This window comes from Epinephelus lanceolatus, chromosome 11 (assembly GCF_041903045.1).
Source record: "Epinephelus lanceolatus isolate andai-2023 chromosome 11, ASM4190304v1, whole genome shotgun sequence".
In the NCBI taxonomy this organism is placed as follows: Eukaryota; Metazoa; Chordata; class Actinopteri; order Perciformes; family Serranidae; genus Epinephelus; species Epinephelus lanceolatus.
The window spans coordinates 45714216-45731379 of NC_135744.1; the positions used below are offsets into that span (position 1 = coordinate 45714216).

The 17164-nt window shown below is 41.2% G+C and overlaps 2 protein-coding genes across 2 annotated transcripts in view; one reads left to right on the forward strand and one right to left on the reverse strand.

Moving 5' to 3' along the window:
* The first annotated feature begins 4837 nt into the window (after positions 1–4837).
* csf1rb (colony stimulating factor 1 receptor, b) overlaps positions 4838–17164 on the forward strand; it is a 42309-nt gene continuing 29982 nt past the window's right edge. Inside the window, exon 1 of the mRNA XM_078172720.1 lies at positions 4838–4948. Coding sequence (XP_078028846.1) covers positions 4891–4948 — 58 coding nt within the window. The 5' untranslated portion in view covers positions 4838–4890. The remainder of the gene's footprint in view (positions 4949–17164) is intronic.
* Positions 15982–17057, reverse strand: LOC144464611 (uncharacterized). The gene is made up of 3 exons (XM_078172127.1): positions 17054–17057; positions 16825–16990; positions 15982–16780 (listed from the first exon to the last, which is right to left on the reverse strand). The coding sequence occupies exons 1-3, from the start codon at positions 17055–17057 to the stop codon at positions 15982–15984; spliced, it is 969 nt and encodes a 322-aa protein (XP_078028253.1).

Sequence of the window (17164 nt, forward strand, 5' to 3'; positions counted from 1 at the left end):
ACTACAGTACTGTGTGAGCTCATGAACTACGGTACTGTGTGAGCTCATGAACTACGGTACCGTGTGAGCTCATGAACTACAGTACCGTATGAGGTACTTTTACTTTACTCGAGTAGCCTTTTTCTGTTACTTTCCTCTTTTCTGTCTCAGAGGGAAATCATTTCACTGACCTAAATTTATCAGCTTCAGTTCCTTTACAGATTCAGATTATCGATACTAAATCTGATCAATAATCAATGATGATGTGTTTTTATAGATTGATAGAAAGATTGATATGGATTTATACTTTAAACAAAGACACCACAGGACACACACACACACACACACATGTATATTTACAACATATAAAAGTTCAGTTTCAGGACTCAGAGAGAAAACAGAAAATAGAACTTTACAGATCTGGATCATGAGCTTAAATATTTTTAGACAATTAAAAAGAGACCAGGTTAAAAACTTTAACTAACATATATCATCATTAAACGTCCTTCTTTCAGAGAAATTTAAAGGATGCGTGTCTGTATCCTCAGCAGACATGAAGTACCCACAATTCTGTGCTCATGATTTGCCTGAATTGAAGGTGGAGCCTGTTCAGTGACGCTCACCTGAGCACACTGTTCCACCATGTGTTCACTGGATGTGAGGGCGGAGTCTCACCTGGACTCTGTAGGACTCGAACAGGCTCCTACCAAGGACTTGTCCTTGACTCTGAGAAGCATCCAGTGTCTCTAGGCATTTCTCAATGCTCAAGTTCGGCAGGCTGGACTTCCCAAGAACGGGAGGACGGGAGTACAGTCATTTCTGCTTTTGGAACAGCAGCAAACTTGATGATGTCACCACCTCCGCTCGCCTTGGCTGTTGTACTGTGTTGTATACATGCATGTAGAATAAACCAATATAAACACAGCCCTGCGGCTTTTCATAGACATTGTAAGAAATGAATATGTACAGTACAGGCCAAAAGTTTGGACACACCTTCTCATTCAATGCGTTTTCTTTATTTTCATGACTATTTACATTGTAGATTCTCACTGAAGGCATCAAAACTATGAATGAACACATGTGGAGTTATGTACTTAACAAAAAAAGGTGAAATAACTGAAAACATGTTTTATATTCTAGTTTCTTCAAAATAGCCACCCTTTGCTCTGATTACTGCTTTGCACACTCTTGGCATTCTCTCCATGAGCTTCAAGAGGTAGTCACCTGAAATGGTTTCCACTTCACAGGTGTGCCTTATCAGGGTTAATTAGTGGAATTTCTTGCTTTATCAATGGGGTTGGGACCATCAGTTGTGTTGTGCAGAAGTCAGGTTAATACACAGCCGACAGCCCTATTGGACAACTGTTAAAATTCATATTATGGCAAGAACCAATCAGCTAACTAAAGAAAAACCAGTGGCCATCATTACTTTAAGAAATGAAGGTCAGTCAGTCCGGAAAATTGCAAAAACTTTAAATGTGTCCCCAAGTGGAGTCGCAAAAACCATCAAGCGCTACAACGAAACTGGCACACATGAGGACCGACCCAGGAAAGGAAGACCAAGAGTCACCTCTGCTTCTGAGGATAAGTTCATCCGAGTCACCAGCCTCAGAAATGGCAAGTTAACAGCAGCTCAGATCAGAGACCAGATGAATGCCACACAGAGTTCTAGCAGCAGACCCATCTCTAGAACAAGTGTTAAGAGGAGACTGCGCCAATCAGGCCTTCATGGTCAAATAGCTGCTAGGAAACCACTGCTAAGGAGAGGCAACAAGCAGAAGAGATTTGTTTGGGCCAAGAAACACAAGGAATGGACATTAGACCAGTGGAAATCTGTGCTTTGGTCTGATGAGTCCAAATTTGAGATCTTTGGTTCCAACCGCCGTGTCTTTGTGAGACGCAGAAAAGGTGAACGGATGGATTCCACATGCCTGGTTCCCACTGTGAAGCATGGAGGAGGAGGTGTGATGGTGTGGGGGTGTTTTGCTGGTGACACTGTTGGGGATTTATTCAAAATTGAAGGCACACTGAACCAGCATGGCTACCACAGCATCCTGCAGCGACATGCCATCCCATCCGGTTTGCGTTTAGTTGGACCATCATTTATTTTTCAACAGGACAATGACCCCAAACACACCTCCAGGCTGTGTAAGGGCTATTTGACCAAGAAGGAGAGTGATGGAGTGCTGCGGCAGATGACCTGGCCTCCACAGTCACCGGACCTGAACCCAATCCAGATGGTTTGGGGTGAGCTGGACCGCAGAGTGAAGGCAAAGGGGCCAACAAGTGCTAAACACCTCTGGGAACTCCTTCAAGACTGTTGGAAAACCATTTCAGGTGACTACCTCTTGAAGCTCATGGAGAGAATGCCAAGAGTGTGCAAAGCAGTAATCAGAGCAAAGGGTGGCTATTTTGAAGAAACTAGAATATAAAACATGTTTTCAGTTATTTCACCTTTTTTTGTTAAGTACATAACTCCACATGTGTTCATTCATAGTTTTGATGCCTTCAGTGAGAATCTACAATGTAAATAGTCATGAAAATAAAGAAAACGCATTGAATGAGAAGGTGTGTCCAAACTTTTGGCCTGTACTGTACATGAATATGTATTGAGTATTAATTGATCAACGTAGGCTACACGTGAGCAGCATTTAAATGTTGTCATGGTAGAACTTATTTTAACAGCTGTCACTGGTGCACTAGTCTGATCTATAACAACACACAGCAACTTGTAAATATGAAACAACAACATATAAAACAAACTATCTGAAAGTAACTGTAGCTATCAAATAAATGTAGCTTGAGTAGAATGCACAGTATTTCCCTCTCGGTAAATGAAATACCCAAAGTACATCAGATTTGTACTTAAGTAGCTACTTCAGTAAATATACTTAGTTACTGTCCATCACTGCATTTGTCTCATCATTATGCTTTCTGTCTACATTTTTATGGAGACGTGACAGTTTACTTGGTGCACCTAGAAAAAACAACAGCAGTTTAATATTCAGTCTGACATTTTATTGAAGTGTTGAGTTGTAGATTGTGGTGCTGTTGAACTGTACTGGATTACACTGACAGCAGTTTGTCATTTAGTCTGTCCTCACCAATATAAATGGATCACACAGGTCAGATGTGAAGAGGAGAAGTTTATTCAGACATCAGGTATACGATTCAAATCAGATAATCAATATTTAAAATGCTGTTGAATAAATACTACAATAAAGACAATTAATCTTTAAATACAATAAATAAATTACAATAAATTCTTAAAATCATTATTGAATGGTAAAAACACATAAATAAGCAAAAGAATGCAAAGAACAATAACATGTTACAACATTTAATAATATAATAATATATCTTATATACTGAGACTGAATGTTGCTCATTAGACATTCGCCAAACGAGTTACATGTCATATTTAACCACTACAGAGATATAAGTGACGAGTTTAAAAGGACTACCAGAGCACTACTGCTCTCTGTGGGGCAGCCTGAGCGCTCATACACACATGTTTATTATCTATGAGCGTTGACACTGCTGTCATCTAGCGGACCTCAGTCACATTCAACTGGGCTCTATATTAAAACATCGACCACGGGTCTGACGTTTAAACTACGCATGAAAACACTACGTTCTGTGACAACACAACAGTAACATATTGGTAATTATGGCTTACAATTGTGCGCCTGATTGCTGCGAAATGCATGCTGGGATACCTGGCTGTCTGAAGTCCACACAAGTCTGCTCCGATGCATCCCTGGTGAAATGGGCGTGGCGAGAACACATCCGGGCATTTGGACTGAACTTGGCTAGATGTGAACTTTGAATTGGAATAATACTTGGGCTGTGACTGATGACGTGTCACAAGTCTGCACAAGAACGTATATTGAGAAACGGCTTGTGTGTCTTTAAGTTGTAGTCCACTAATCAGTGAATGAGTGAATGAGTGAATGAGCGACCTGCTGATGAAGAAGCTCAGACTCAGAGAGGTGACCTCAGTCCTGCTTTGATTTTTAATCTGTTTCCCTCAGTAAAGTTTGAACGCAGTATTCTTGCTCCACCTCCGGATGTCGCGCAGAGAGACGACTCTGTGATGCTGTGTTAACCCCAGGGAGGGAGATCAGCCATTTATTTTGTCTGTTACAGATATATAAACATTTTGTTTTGAAGTTGTTCAGACACCAGTCCTGGAGATGCGTCTCATAGCGCCGAGAATTCTGAGTCAGTTGATGAAAAATCAGGACGTGACTGATTATTTTGCAGCTACAGTGACTCCAGAGATCATGGCGTCCTGTAGTAAAGTTAACATGTTAAATTCTATGACTGTGGCGCCCCCCAACAGCTGCAGGCAGAAAATAAAAAGCTTTTCTATAAAGTGAACTTCACAGGAGAAAATACGGAAACTGAGGTTCCATATAAAAACATGATTAATGGATTCATGTGTAACATCTTCACACAGACGTGTGAAACTGAAAGGAACCAGGACTCGAGGAATTCAAACACACAGTGGTAACAAATATAAAACTGTGATTATTATTCTGTATTAATGTTTTTATTCTCTGCGGTTCATTCAGTTTATTTCAATAGAAGTGAATCTCAGCAGTAACTCAGAGTTGCTGTGATGAGTTCGACTTTCTGTCCTTTCTCTTTGTTTTCTATTTTCAATTTGATGCCTCCATGTCTTTTATTATTTGTCAGCCTTATCCCCCTCAGAGAAAATTTTACAACGACACACTAATGCTGCTGTTAACTAGCACTACCCAGAGAGGACACAGAGGGTGGAGCACAGAGGGCGGTGGGTGGTGTGGGTGGCGTCAGGTCAGGTGGTTGACAGGAAGTTGTTCTGCTTCAGTTTGACTTCGACTGTCTGAAGAACAACAGCAAATAGAGAGAGAGAGAGAGAGAGAGATGAGGGTCCATTGTCTGCTGCTGACGCTCGCCCTCAGCTGCTGCTGCTCTGCTGCAGGTCAGAAAATTTTATTAGCAACACTTTGTTATTAAACTTTATTAATGAACAGGTTGATTATCTGCAGTCGAGGCTGAGACAGAAAACTTAAAACCACCAAACACAGAGATTCATAAATTAATTAACCAGAACATGTTTTAATTTAAACATCTGTTAATTAACATTAATTATATATATATGTAAATATATAAACCCCATATCTGTGTCTCTGATATTAATAAATCATCATTTATAAACTCCAGTCTATAAACATGAGTACATCCTGTTCACTGATGATAATCAACAAGTCATTTCACTGTGACTGTTTATTAACATTAATAACTGTTTATTAATATTAATTATTCGTGTTCATACAGTCAGAATAAAAGTTTCCTTTTCTCTCAATAAGAACAAATAAAGTTCAGTAAGTTCTGCCCATAAAGTTAATATTTATCACTCATCAGACTGAAACACTTTATTATTCTCATTATTATGATTAGTATTATTATTGTTATTGTTATTATTATTATTGTTATTATTATTATTGATGTTTATAAGTCTTTTAGTTTTGTCGACATTCATTTCCTGTGACTGATTTCTGTGTAAATATGATGAAAATATTTCTGATCTAAAAACAAAATGAAGCTGCAGAAAAATATAAAAAACAATGTTTGTGTTTGTGGAGACAGAGAAAAGACAGGAAGTGATGTCATCAGCACAGATCAATAACTAGTTAGTATAATTGATAAAGATCATGTGACATCATCAGTGGTTTATAATCTTTGTTTCATCACATTAATTTATGTCTTCAATAATGAACTGTACTTTATTTCTGTATGTACGTGACCGTGCACGCTCGCTGCCTCCGTGCACAAAGCTTTAAAAACATAAACATATAAACTCAAATAAAAACCACAAATCTGTCAGATGGGAAACATCACGATGAAATATCAAAAAATATATGAATATTTAATGACATGATAAAGACTCAGATAAAGAAAGAATAAATACACAGAACAAATACTCTGAGGACACAACAGGACACTGAGTCCAGTGTCCTGTTGTGTCCTCTGTGTCTTTATATGAGTCACTGCTCCATATAAATAATAATACTGTCATTAATACAACCACTGTTACTCTGAGTACTCTGATTACTCTTGTTACTCGTTGTCCTCCCACTGAGCTGGTCGTGGACTGAATGTAAACACATTGCTGTGGTAACGAGTTCCTTCACCAGAGTCCTCAGTAAAGAAGAAGTGAGACGAGGAAGTGGGACCAAAGGGACCCTCACACACACACATATACACACACACACACAGTGAGTGTGTGTGTGTGTGTGTGTGTGTGTGTGGTATTAAATGTGTTTCCTGACCGTGTGAGGTTTCATCACACCGACCCCCTGTCTATCAGGAAACCTCTTAACTGCAGCACTTTCTCCAAGACATCCTCACATCTGTCGATAGAACAACCTCTTATCTCCATGAATACACTTTGAAGGATGATGACAGTGAATGGATGAATGGATGACTGGATGAATGGGTGGATAAATTGATGAACATGTTTATTAATAAACAAACAGTGAAGTCAGCTGATCTGTATCTGAACTGTGGAGATACAAGTTTTACACTGACAGGAGACGATCAGTTATTCTGTCATTAATAATAATCACTATGTTTATTGATACTGATGACATCACAAATATCACAGCTCTCTCTCACCAACACTGCTGCTTACATTATAATAACAATAAACTTTATTCAAACAGGACTAAACTTTATTTAAACAAGACTAAACTTTATTTAAACAGGACTAAACTTTATTTAAACAAGACTAAACTTTATTTAAACAGGACTAAACTTTATTTAAACAGGACTAAACTTTATTTAAACAAGACTAAACTATATCTAAACAGGACTAAACTTTATTTAAACAGCATTAAATTTCATTTAAACAGCACTAAACTATATCTAAACAGGACTAAACTTTATTTAAACAAGACTAAACTTTATTTAAACAGGACTAAACTTTATTTAAACAGGACTAAACTATATCTAAACAGGACTAAACTTTATTTAAACAACATTAAATTTCATTTAAACAGCACTAAACTATATCTAAACAGGACTAAACTTTATTTAAACAGCATTAAATTTAATTTAAACAGCACTAAACTATATCTAAACAGGACTAAACTTTATTTAAACAGCACTAAACTATATCTATACAGGACTAAACTTTATTTAAACAGCACTAAACTATATCTATACAGGACTAAACTTTATTTAAACAGGACTAAACTTTATTTAAACAACACTAAACTATATCTATACAGGACTAAACTTTATTTAAACAGCACTAAACTATATCTATACAGGACTAAACTTTATTTAAACAGGACTAAACTTTATTTAAACAACACTAAACTATATCTATACAGGACTAAACTTTATTTAAACAGCACTAAACTATATCTATACAGGACTAAACTTTATTTAAACAGGACTAAACTTTATTTAAACAGCACTAAACTATATCTATACAGGACTAAACTTTATTTAAACAGCACTAAACTTTATTTAAACAGCACTAAACTATATCTATACAGGACTAAACTTTATTTAAACAGGACTAAACTTTATTTAAACAGCACTAAACTATATCTATACAGGACTAAACTTTATTTAAACAGCACTAAACTATATCTAAACAGGACTAAACTTTATTTAAACTAGCCTGGTTCCAGACCATAGACCCCGCCTTCTCAACTGAGTAGGCTTGCATTACTGGTCTGACATACAGTACAGGCCAAAAGTTTGGACACACCTTCTCATTCAATGCGTTTTCTTTATTTTCATGACTATTTACATTGTAGATTCTCACTGAAGGCATCAAAACTATGAATGAACACATGTGGAGTTATGTACTTAACAAAAAAAGGTGAAATAACTGAAAACATGTTTTATATTCTAGTTTCTTCAAAATAGCCACCCTTTGCTCTGATTACTGCTTTGCACACTCTTGGCATTCTCTCCATGAGCTTCAAGAGGTAGTCACCTGAAATGGTTTTCCAACAGTCTTGAAGGAGTTCCCAGAGGTGTTTAGCACTTGTTGGCCCCTTTGCCTTCACTCTGCGGTCCAGCTCACCCCAAACCATCTGGATTGGGTTCAGGTCCGGTGACTGTGGAGGCCAGGTCATCTGCCGCAGCACTCCATCACTCTCCTTCTTGGTCAAATAGCCCTTACACAGCCTGGAGGTGTGTTTGGGGTCATTGTCCTGTTGAAAAATAAATGATGGTCCAACTAAACGCAAACCGGATGGGATGGCATGTCGCTGCAGGATGCTGTGGTAGCCATGCTGGTTCAGTGTGCCTTCAATTTTGAATAAATCCCCAACAGTGTCACCAGCAAAACACCCCCACACCATCACACCTCCTCCTCCATGCTTCACAGTGGGAACCAGGCATGTGGAATCCATCCGTTCACCTTTTCTGCGTCTCACAAAGACACGGCGGTTGGAACCAAAGATCTCAAATTTGGACTCATCAGACCAAAGCACAGATTTCCACTGGTCTAATGTCCATTCCTTGTGTTTCTTGGCCCAAACAAATCTCTTCTGCTTGTTGCCTCTCCTTAGCAGTGGTTTCCTAGCAGCTATTTGACCATGAAGGCCTGATTGGCGCAGTCTCCTCTTAACAGTTGTTCTAGAGATGGGTCTGCTGCTAGAACTCTGTGTGGCATTCATCTGGTCTCTGATCTGAGCTGCTGTTAACTTGCCATTTCTGAGGCTGGTGACTGGGATGAACTTATCCTCAGAAGCAGAGGTGACTCTTGGTCTTCCTTTCCTGGGTCGGTCCTCATGTGTGCCAGTTTCGTTGTAGCGCTTGATGGTTTTTGCGACTCCACTTGGGGACACATTTAAAGTTTTTGCAATTTTCCGGACTGACTGACCTTCATTTCTTAAAGTAATGATGGCCACTGGTTTTTCTTTAGTTAGCTGATTGGTTCTTGCCATAATATGAATTTTAACAGTTGTCCAATAGGGCTGTCGGCTGTGTATTAACCTGACTTCTGCACAACACAACTGATGGTCCCAACCCCATTGATAAAGCAAGAAATTCCACTAATTAACCCTGATAAGGCACACCTGTGAAGTGGAAACCATTTCAGGTGACTACCTCTTGAAGCTCATGGAGAGAATGCCAAGAGTGTGCAAAGCAGTAATCAGAGCAAAGGGTGGCTATTTTGAAGAAACTAGAATATAAAACATGTTTTCAGTTATTTCACCTTTTTTTGTTAAGTACATAACTCCACATGTGTTCATTCATAGTTTTGATGCCTTCAGTGAGAATCTACAATGTAAATAGTCATGAAAATAAAGAAAACGCATTGAATGAGAAGGTGTGTCCAAACTTTTGGCCTGTACTGTACTTCAATGAATTTGTGATTTATCTCGTCCAAACGATGGACGGACCAATGAACGCCGGGGGTGGGGGCGGGTCTAACGATTAGCCAATCAGCGCCACGCTGATGTCAAGCTGTACGCCGGTGGGTAACTGGTGAGGATAGCAACAATGGCGACCGCTACAGATCCTACAGACCACATTAACGATGCTATCGAGATATTTTGCCACTACTTGCGTTAATGGAGGACCAAATTAAGGAAGCTGCTAAACTGGATTTAACGACGATGCAGCTGGGGGTGCATGACGACGGAAACATTTTAAACGGGCAATGCTCGCTTGTTTTCGGCACCCCCGAGGCATGGATACTAATGACGTCAGATTCTGGGTGAGTCATTGATCTCTACTGATTGATTAGGGAAAAAATCAAATTCCCTCCCCCTTGTAAATCGCCTTCAATGGAGGCTATGTCAGACTGAAGGTTCTGGGAGCTTCAGTCTGACACTCAGGCTATATTTAAACAGCACTAAACTTTATTTAATCAGCACTAAACTTTATTCAAACAGCACTTAACTTTATTCAAACAAGATTAAACTATATCTAAATAGGACTAAACTTTATTTAAACAGCACTAAACTTTATTTAAACAAGACTAAACTTTATCTAAACAGGACTAAACTGTATTTAAACAAGACTAAACTTTATCTAAACAGCACTAAACTTTATTTAAACAGCACTAAACTTTATTTAAACAAGGCTAAACTGTATCTAAACCGGACTAAACTTTATTTAAACAGCACTAAACTTTATTCAAACAGCACTCAACTTTATTTAAACAGGACTAAACTTTATTCAAACAGCACTAAACTTTATTCAAACAAGACTAAACTATATCTAAATAGGACTAAACTTTATTTAAACATCACTAAACTTTATTTAAACAAGACTAAACTATATCTAAACAGGACTAAACTTTATTCAAACAGCACTAAACTTTATTTAAACAAGACTAAACTTTATTTAAACAGCACTAAACTTTATTCAAACAGCACTAAACTTTATTTAAACATGACTAAACTATATCTAAACAGGACTACACTTTATTTAAACAGCACTAAACTTTATTTAAACAAGACTAAACTATATCTAAACAGGTCTAAACTTTATTTAAACAAGACTAAACTATATCTAAACAGGTCTAAACTTTATTTAAACAGCAATTCAATTCAATTCAATTCAATTCAATTTTATTTATAAAGCCCAATATCACAAATCACAATTTGCCTCACAGGGCTTTACAGCATACAACATCCCTCTTCCAGGACGGACAGACGTGCAATAGATGTCGTACAGAACAGATCAGCATAATAAATTAACAGTAATCCATATGACACAATGAGACAGAGAGAGAGAGACAGAGAGAGAGAGAGAGAGAGAGAGAGAGAGAGAGAGAGATGCAGGTAATGACAGTAGCTTACAACAACATTATTGAAAGTAATAATATTATAGTTATAGTTCTGGCTACTGTGGTACAATATCATATCACAGGCACCGCTGTGATATGAGTTATTCTGAGAGACAGTGGAGCACAAAGGCTCCGGAGAAGAAGCCGAGTTAGTGACATCCAGAATGGCACTAAACTTTATTTAAACAGACTAATCTTTATTTAAACAGCACTTAACTTCATTTAAACAGGACTACACTTTATTTAAACAGGACTTAAGCATAGCAATAAAACTTTATGAAGATAAAACTGATGAACGATAACAAATATTAAAATAGTTTATAATGTGTATCATACGAGACAAAATTATTCACACATCAGTAAAATTAGATTAATGCAACGGTCAGACTGAAGAAGAAACACGTTTGTATAAAGTTAAAACAACAAGTGAGTTCAGATAAGTCTGTGACATCAGAGATTATAAAGTATGTGATGTCATCAGGAACTTCCTGCTGACATCACAAACACAGACTGAAATGTGAACACTGTAGCTAATGCTTGATCCCATATATTTAATATCATTTCTATTATTATTGTTGTTGTTGTTAATTTGTTCATGTGTTGCTGTATTCTTATTCTTCACCTGTGGGATGGGCGGATGGATGGATGGATGGATGGATGGATGATGGATGATGGATGGATGGATGGATGGATGGATGATGGATGGATGATGGATGGATGGATGGATGGATGATGGATGGATGATGGATGGATGGATGGATGGATGATGGATGGATGGATGGATGGATGGATGGATGGATGGATGATAAATGATGGATGGATGGATGGATGGATGGATGGATGGATAGATGATGGATGGATGATGGATGGATGATGGATGGATGATAGATAGATGGATGGATGGATGGATGGATGGATGGATGATAAATGATGGATGGATGGATGGATGGATGGATGATAAATGATGGATGGATGGATGGATGATAAATGATGGATGGATGGATGGATGGATGGATGGATGGATAGATGATGGATGGATGATGGATGGATGATGGATGGATGATGGATGGATGGATGGATGGATGATGGATGGATGATGGATGGATGGATGGATGGATGATGGATGGATGGATGGATGGATGGATGGATGGATGGATGATAAATGATGGATGGATGGATGGATGGATGGATGGATGGATAGATGATGGATGGATGATGGATGGATGATGGATGGATGATAGATAGATGGATGGATGGATGGATGGATGGATGGATGATAAATGATGGATGGATGGATGGATGGATGGATGATAAATGATGGATGGATGGATGGATGATAAATGATGGATGGATGGATGGATGGATGGATGGATGGATGGATGACGGATGGATGGATGGATGGATGATGGATGGATGGATGATGGATGGATGATGGATGGATAGATGGATAGATGGATGGATGGATGGATGATAAATGATGGATGGATGGATGGATGGATGGATGACGGATGGATGGATGGATGGATGGATGATGGATGGATGGATGCTGGATGGATGGATGGATGATGGATGATGGATGGATAGATGGATGATGGATGATGGATGGATGATGGATGGATGGATGATGGATGGATAGATGATGGATGGATGGATGATGGATGATGGATGATGGATGGATGGATGGATAGATGGATGATGGATGATGGATGGATGATGGATGGATGGATGATGGATGGATGGATGGATGGATGGATGGATGATGGATGGATGGATGCTGGATGGATGGATGGATGATGGATGATGGATGGATAGATGGATGATGGATGATGGATGGATGATGGATGGATGGATGATGGATGGATAGATGATGGATGGATGGATGATGGATGGATAGATGATGGATGATGGATGATGGATGGATGGATGGATAGATGGATGATGGATGATGGATGGATGATGGATGGATGGATGGATGGATGGATGAAAATATTTTTATTTTGTAAATCAGTTGTGCTTTATTTTGTTTAATATGAGCTGGGGTTGGACAGATTTCTGGGAGATGAAACATTTGAAGATAAGACAGGAAGTGACATCACGATGAGCAGAAATACAGCTGCAGGCAGTGGAGGAGCGTTTCAGAGTTCAGAGGGTTAATGATTGTGTTGAGCTGTGACTCACCAGCAGTCACAAACTCCACAGTTTCACAATGTCTTCATCCTGCTGTGGCCTGGTTTCCCAGCATGCCTCAGGAGGAAGGGTTTCAGCCGCAGACTGTTTGTCCTCACCACTAAAGACATGTTTGTCCTCACTGCTGAAGACATGTTTGTCCTCACCGCTGAAGACATGTTTGTCCTCACCGCTGAAGACATGTTTGTCCTCACCGCTGAAGACATGTTTGTCCTCACCACTAAAGACATGTTTGTCCTCACCGCTGAAGACATGTTTGTCCTCACTGCTGAAGACATGTTTGTCCTCACCGCTGAAGACATGTTTGTCCTCACTGCTGAAGACATGTTTGTCCTCACTGCTGTTTGTCTTCAACATGTTCACAGAGCGGTAAATGTAAACATGTTGAGTCATGACGAAGCCGTGAAGGAACACAGAGCGAATGTGTGGCGTTGTTATCAAAAGGACCTGCAGGACATCTGAGTCAATGCTCAACGTAAGACACAGAGACAGACAGAGACAGAGACAGACAGAGACACACACACACAGACAAACACAGAGAGAGACAGACACAGACACAGACACAGACAGACAGAGACACAGACAGAGAGAGATGTGGCTCTCTGTCCGTACTCTGTTTTCATCTCAACAGTATCCGTGCACTTGTTCTGAAGCTAACGGACACGATGCTGCAGAGTCCCCACAGATCATGGAGGCCGAGAGGTTAAAGTCAGATCTGACCTCAGGAGACGACGAAGGGATTTTAAAACTGGTGAAACAGAACCAATCAGTGAAGTAGTGAAAAGAAAACTTGTTGTGATGTATTTAATGACCTCACACATCACTCCCGTCGACAATGCTGCCTCTGTTTAAAGGCCCTGACACACCACGTCAACACTGAGCCGTCGGGCGATGTTGTGCTGTCACTGAGCATTGCCTTAGTTCCCCCTCGTCAGCCCGTCAGTTTGTTTCTATTGGCTGATTCTGCCTGTTAAACAGACGTTTGAGACGTCAGTGAAGGACCTCCCTCTGACTGTCAGCTGAGCTCAGGTGAGGAGCAGACAAACAGGAAGTGAGTTCAGTAAAGGAGGAGCTAAAGTCCAGAGGGAGTGAGACCAAAACCAACTTGTTCCAGAAGGTCAGATTAGATAGATAGATAGATAGATAGATAGATAGATAGATAGATAGATGTAGATGAGTTGTAAAACACTCAGTATAGTTTTCCTCAGGCTACAACAATCAAAGTCTATGACTGCTGCACCTCAGATTGTCCCACTGGTCACATGTCTCGCATCAATATGTTTTGTGTCAGATGACAAGTAGGAGAGAGACAGGAGGAGATAGAGGAGAGACAGGAGGAGATAGAGGAGAGACTGGAGGAGACAGAGGAGAGACAGGAGGAGACAGAGGAGAGACAGGAGGAGATAGAGGAGAGACAGGAGGAGACAGAGGAGAGACTGGAGGAGACAGAGGAGAGACTGGAGGAGACAGAGGAGAGACTGGAGGAGATAGAGGAGATGGAGGAGATGGAGGAGAGAGGAGATTCAGCATTATAAGTATGTGTTTTTACCTGATATCAGTTCAGATCACTATCACCAACCCAACTGCAGACCGCAGGCTGGTCCTGAAGTTACGCCCCTTTGGAGTATACTGTGATGTGATTGGTGGACAGTACCATACTGCCATGTGATTGGTTGACAGCATTCACTGGGGGTAATACTACTGGCCTGATGGCACCAGGGTTTGAGTAGTAGCAGCAGCCGCTGGAGAGTTACCATGGCAACAATAACTTCTTTCTGTTGAGTACATAACTACACACTGTGGTCAGTACGTATTGCATCACTCTTATGCTACGTCCCAGTTCCTCCTCTTAGCACAAGCCCTTGACACGTTCACTCCGCTTGGCTGGGAAACAATATTCTGTAGCTTCATCCTCATACTCTCCACAGTAGTCAGTGTACGACCACCACTGTGTAGACCCCAAGCTTTACAGAAATGTATGACAAAAAGCAGCTGTGTGTATTGCAGCTTACTTTCACTGTGATGAGTTCAAACACACTCTCCCCCTCTATCTCTCTTTCTCAATATGTGGAGGTAAAAAATAAAACTGACAATAAAATGCAGTTAATGGTTTTAATTTCACAGTAATATAAAATAAATATAAATATTAAAACAGAATATATTTGTTTTAATCATCTCATTTATCGATGGAGAATAGTTGACTAAAACTAAAGGAATAAAACTAGATCTAAGCCAGTCGACATGTGCCGTCCTCCGTGTGACGAGAACTGTGATGCTGTTTATCATTATGTTCAAGAAAAGTAACGGATCTGATTGTTATGTTGTTTATTATAATGATTAGTTCAGTCACACACAGCCAAGGAGTGAAAAGAGAAAGAAATCTGATTTGCATCACATCTTGTGTCTCACCCTTTTATTTGGTGGTGGTGCTTCTCTGTCCTCCAGCAGTTACTAAAAAGTTTATGTTAATAGAATATGTGGCGACAGCAGAGAGTAAAGTCCTCCTCTGGCAGCACGGTGTTAATCTGCCCCTTGTAAGAGCGTCATGAGTGGGTTGAATGTGTGCATACAGGCCAGCAGTTGTTGGACAACTGCACAGCCATGTGACATGCATTAAGTTGGTATTTGGGGCGGATGGATCGTGAATCACTGAATGGTTGACGGCTAAGTTGTAGATGACACAGTAGCAGGAACATTAAGAGAGTATTAAGAGTGGGATGGTGCAGCAAAGTGCACCCACAGTGCCTGATATGTGTGCCCAGCAGTCATGAAAGAGGACAGCTAGCTCTGTGGCTCAGTGAGGCAGGTCTGGTGCTCGCCACACAGAAACAATCTGTGGCATAAAGTGACGTGTCTATGGATCAGCACAGCGTCTAGTGAGCACTTCATGTGTATAAATCATGTGTTGTGTTTGTTATTTTAATTATTATTATTTACATTATATACAAAACTGTTAGTTATAAGAATATACTCCAATCGATTTGTGTATTTATCTCAAGTATTTAGATCAATTCCCAGTCCTCCCAGTTCTCCCAGTCCTCCCAGTTCTCCCACTTCCCCCAGTCCTCCCAGTTCTCCCAGTCCTCCCAGTCCTCCCACTTCCCCCAGTCCTCCCAGTTCCCCCAGTCCTCCCAGTCCTCCCAGTATTCCCAGTTCCCCCAGTCCTCCCAGTCCTCCCAGTTCCCCCAGTTCCCCCAGTCCTCCCAGTCCTCCCAGTCCTCCCAGTACGCCCAGTCCTCCCAGTCCTCCCAGTCCTCCCAGTTCCCCCAGTCCTCCCAGTCCTCCCAGTTCCCCCAGTCCTCCCAGTCCTCCCAGCTCCCCCAGTCCTCCCAGGTCTCCCAGTCCTCCCAGCTCCCCAAGTCCTCCCAATCCTCCCAGTTCTCCCAGTCCTCCCAGTCCTCCCAGTTCCCCCAGTCCTCCCAGTCCTGACAGTTCCCCCAGTCCTCCCAGTCCTGACAGTTCCCCCAGTCCTCCCAGTCCTCCCAGTCCCCCCAGCTCCCCCAGTCCTCCCAGTTCTCCCAGTCCTCCCAGCTCCCCAAGTCCTCCCAATCCTCCCAGCTCCCCCAGTCCTCCCAGTTCTCCCAGTCCCCCCAGCTCCCCCAGTCCTCCCAGTTCTCCCAGTCCTCCCAGCTCCCCCAGTCCTCCCAGTCCTCCCAGTTCTCCCACTTCCCCCAGTCCTCCCAGTCCTCCCGGTACTCCCAGTTCCCCCAGTCCTCCCAGTCCTCCCAGTACTCCCAGTTCCCCCAGTCCTCCCAGTCCTCCCAGTACTCCCAGTTCCCCCAGTCCTCCCAGTCCTCCCAGCTCCCCCAGTCCTCCCAGTTCTCCCAGTCCTCCCAGCTCCCCACCTCCCCAAGTCCTCCCAATCCTCCCAGTTCCCCCAGTCCTCCCAGTCCTGACAGTTCCCCCAGTCCTCCCAGTCCTGACAGTTCCCCCAGTCCTCCCAGTCCTCCCAGTCCCCCCAGCTCCCCCAGTCCTCCCAGTTCCCCCAGTCCTCCCAGCTCTCCCACTTCCCTCAGTCCTCCCAGAAAACACTCAAGTTGACAAGTTTCACACTGAAATAAAATCATGTCATACTCATTTACTGAAGGTGAACTTTACAAGATCTGTGTCCAACACACACACACACACACACACACACACACACTTAGCGTTGGTTGTTTCACTTCCTGTTTTGTGGCACAGAAA

Coding starts and splice junctions, on each gene's coding strand:
- LOC144464611 (XM_078172127.1), bottom strand. Junction 16,781..16,824: donor GATTGGGAGGACTTGGGGAG/GTGGGGAGCTGG, acceptor GGACTGGGGGAG/CTGGGAGGACTGGGAGGACT.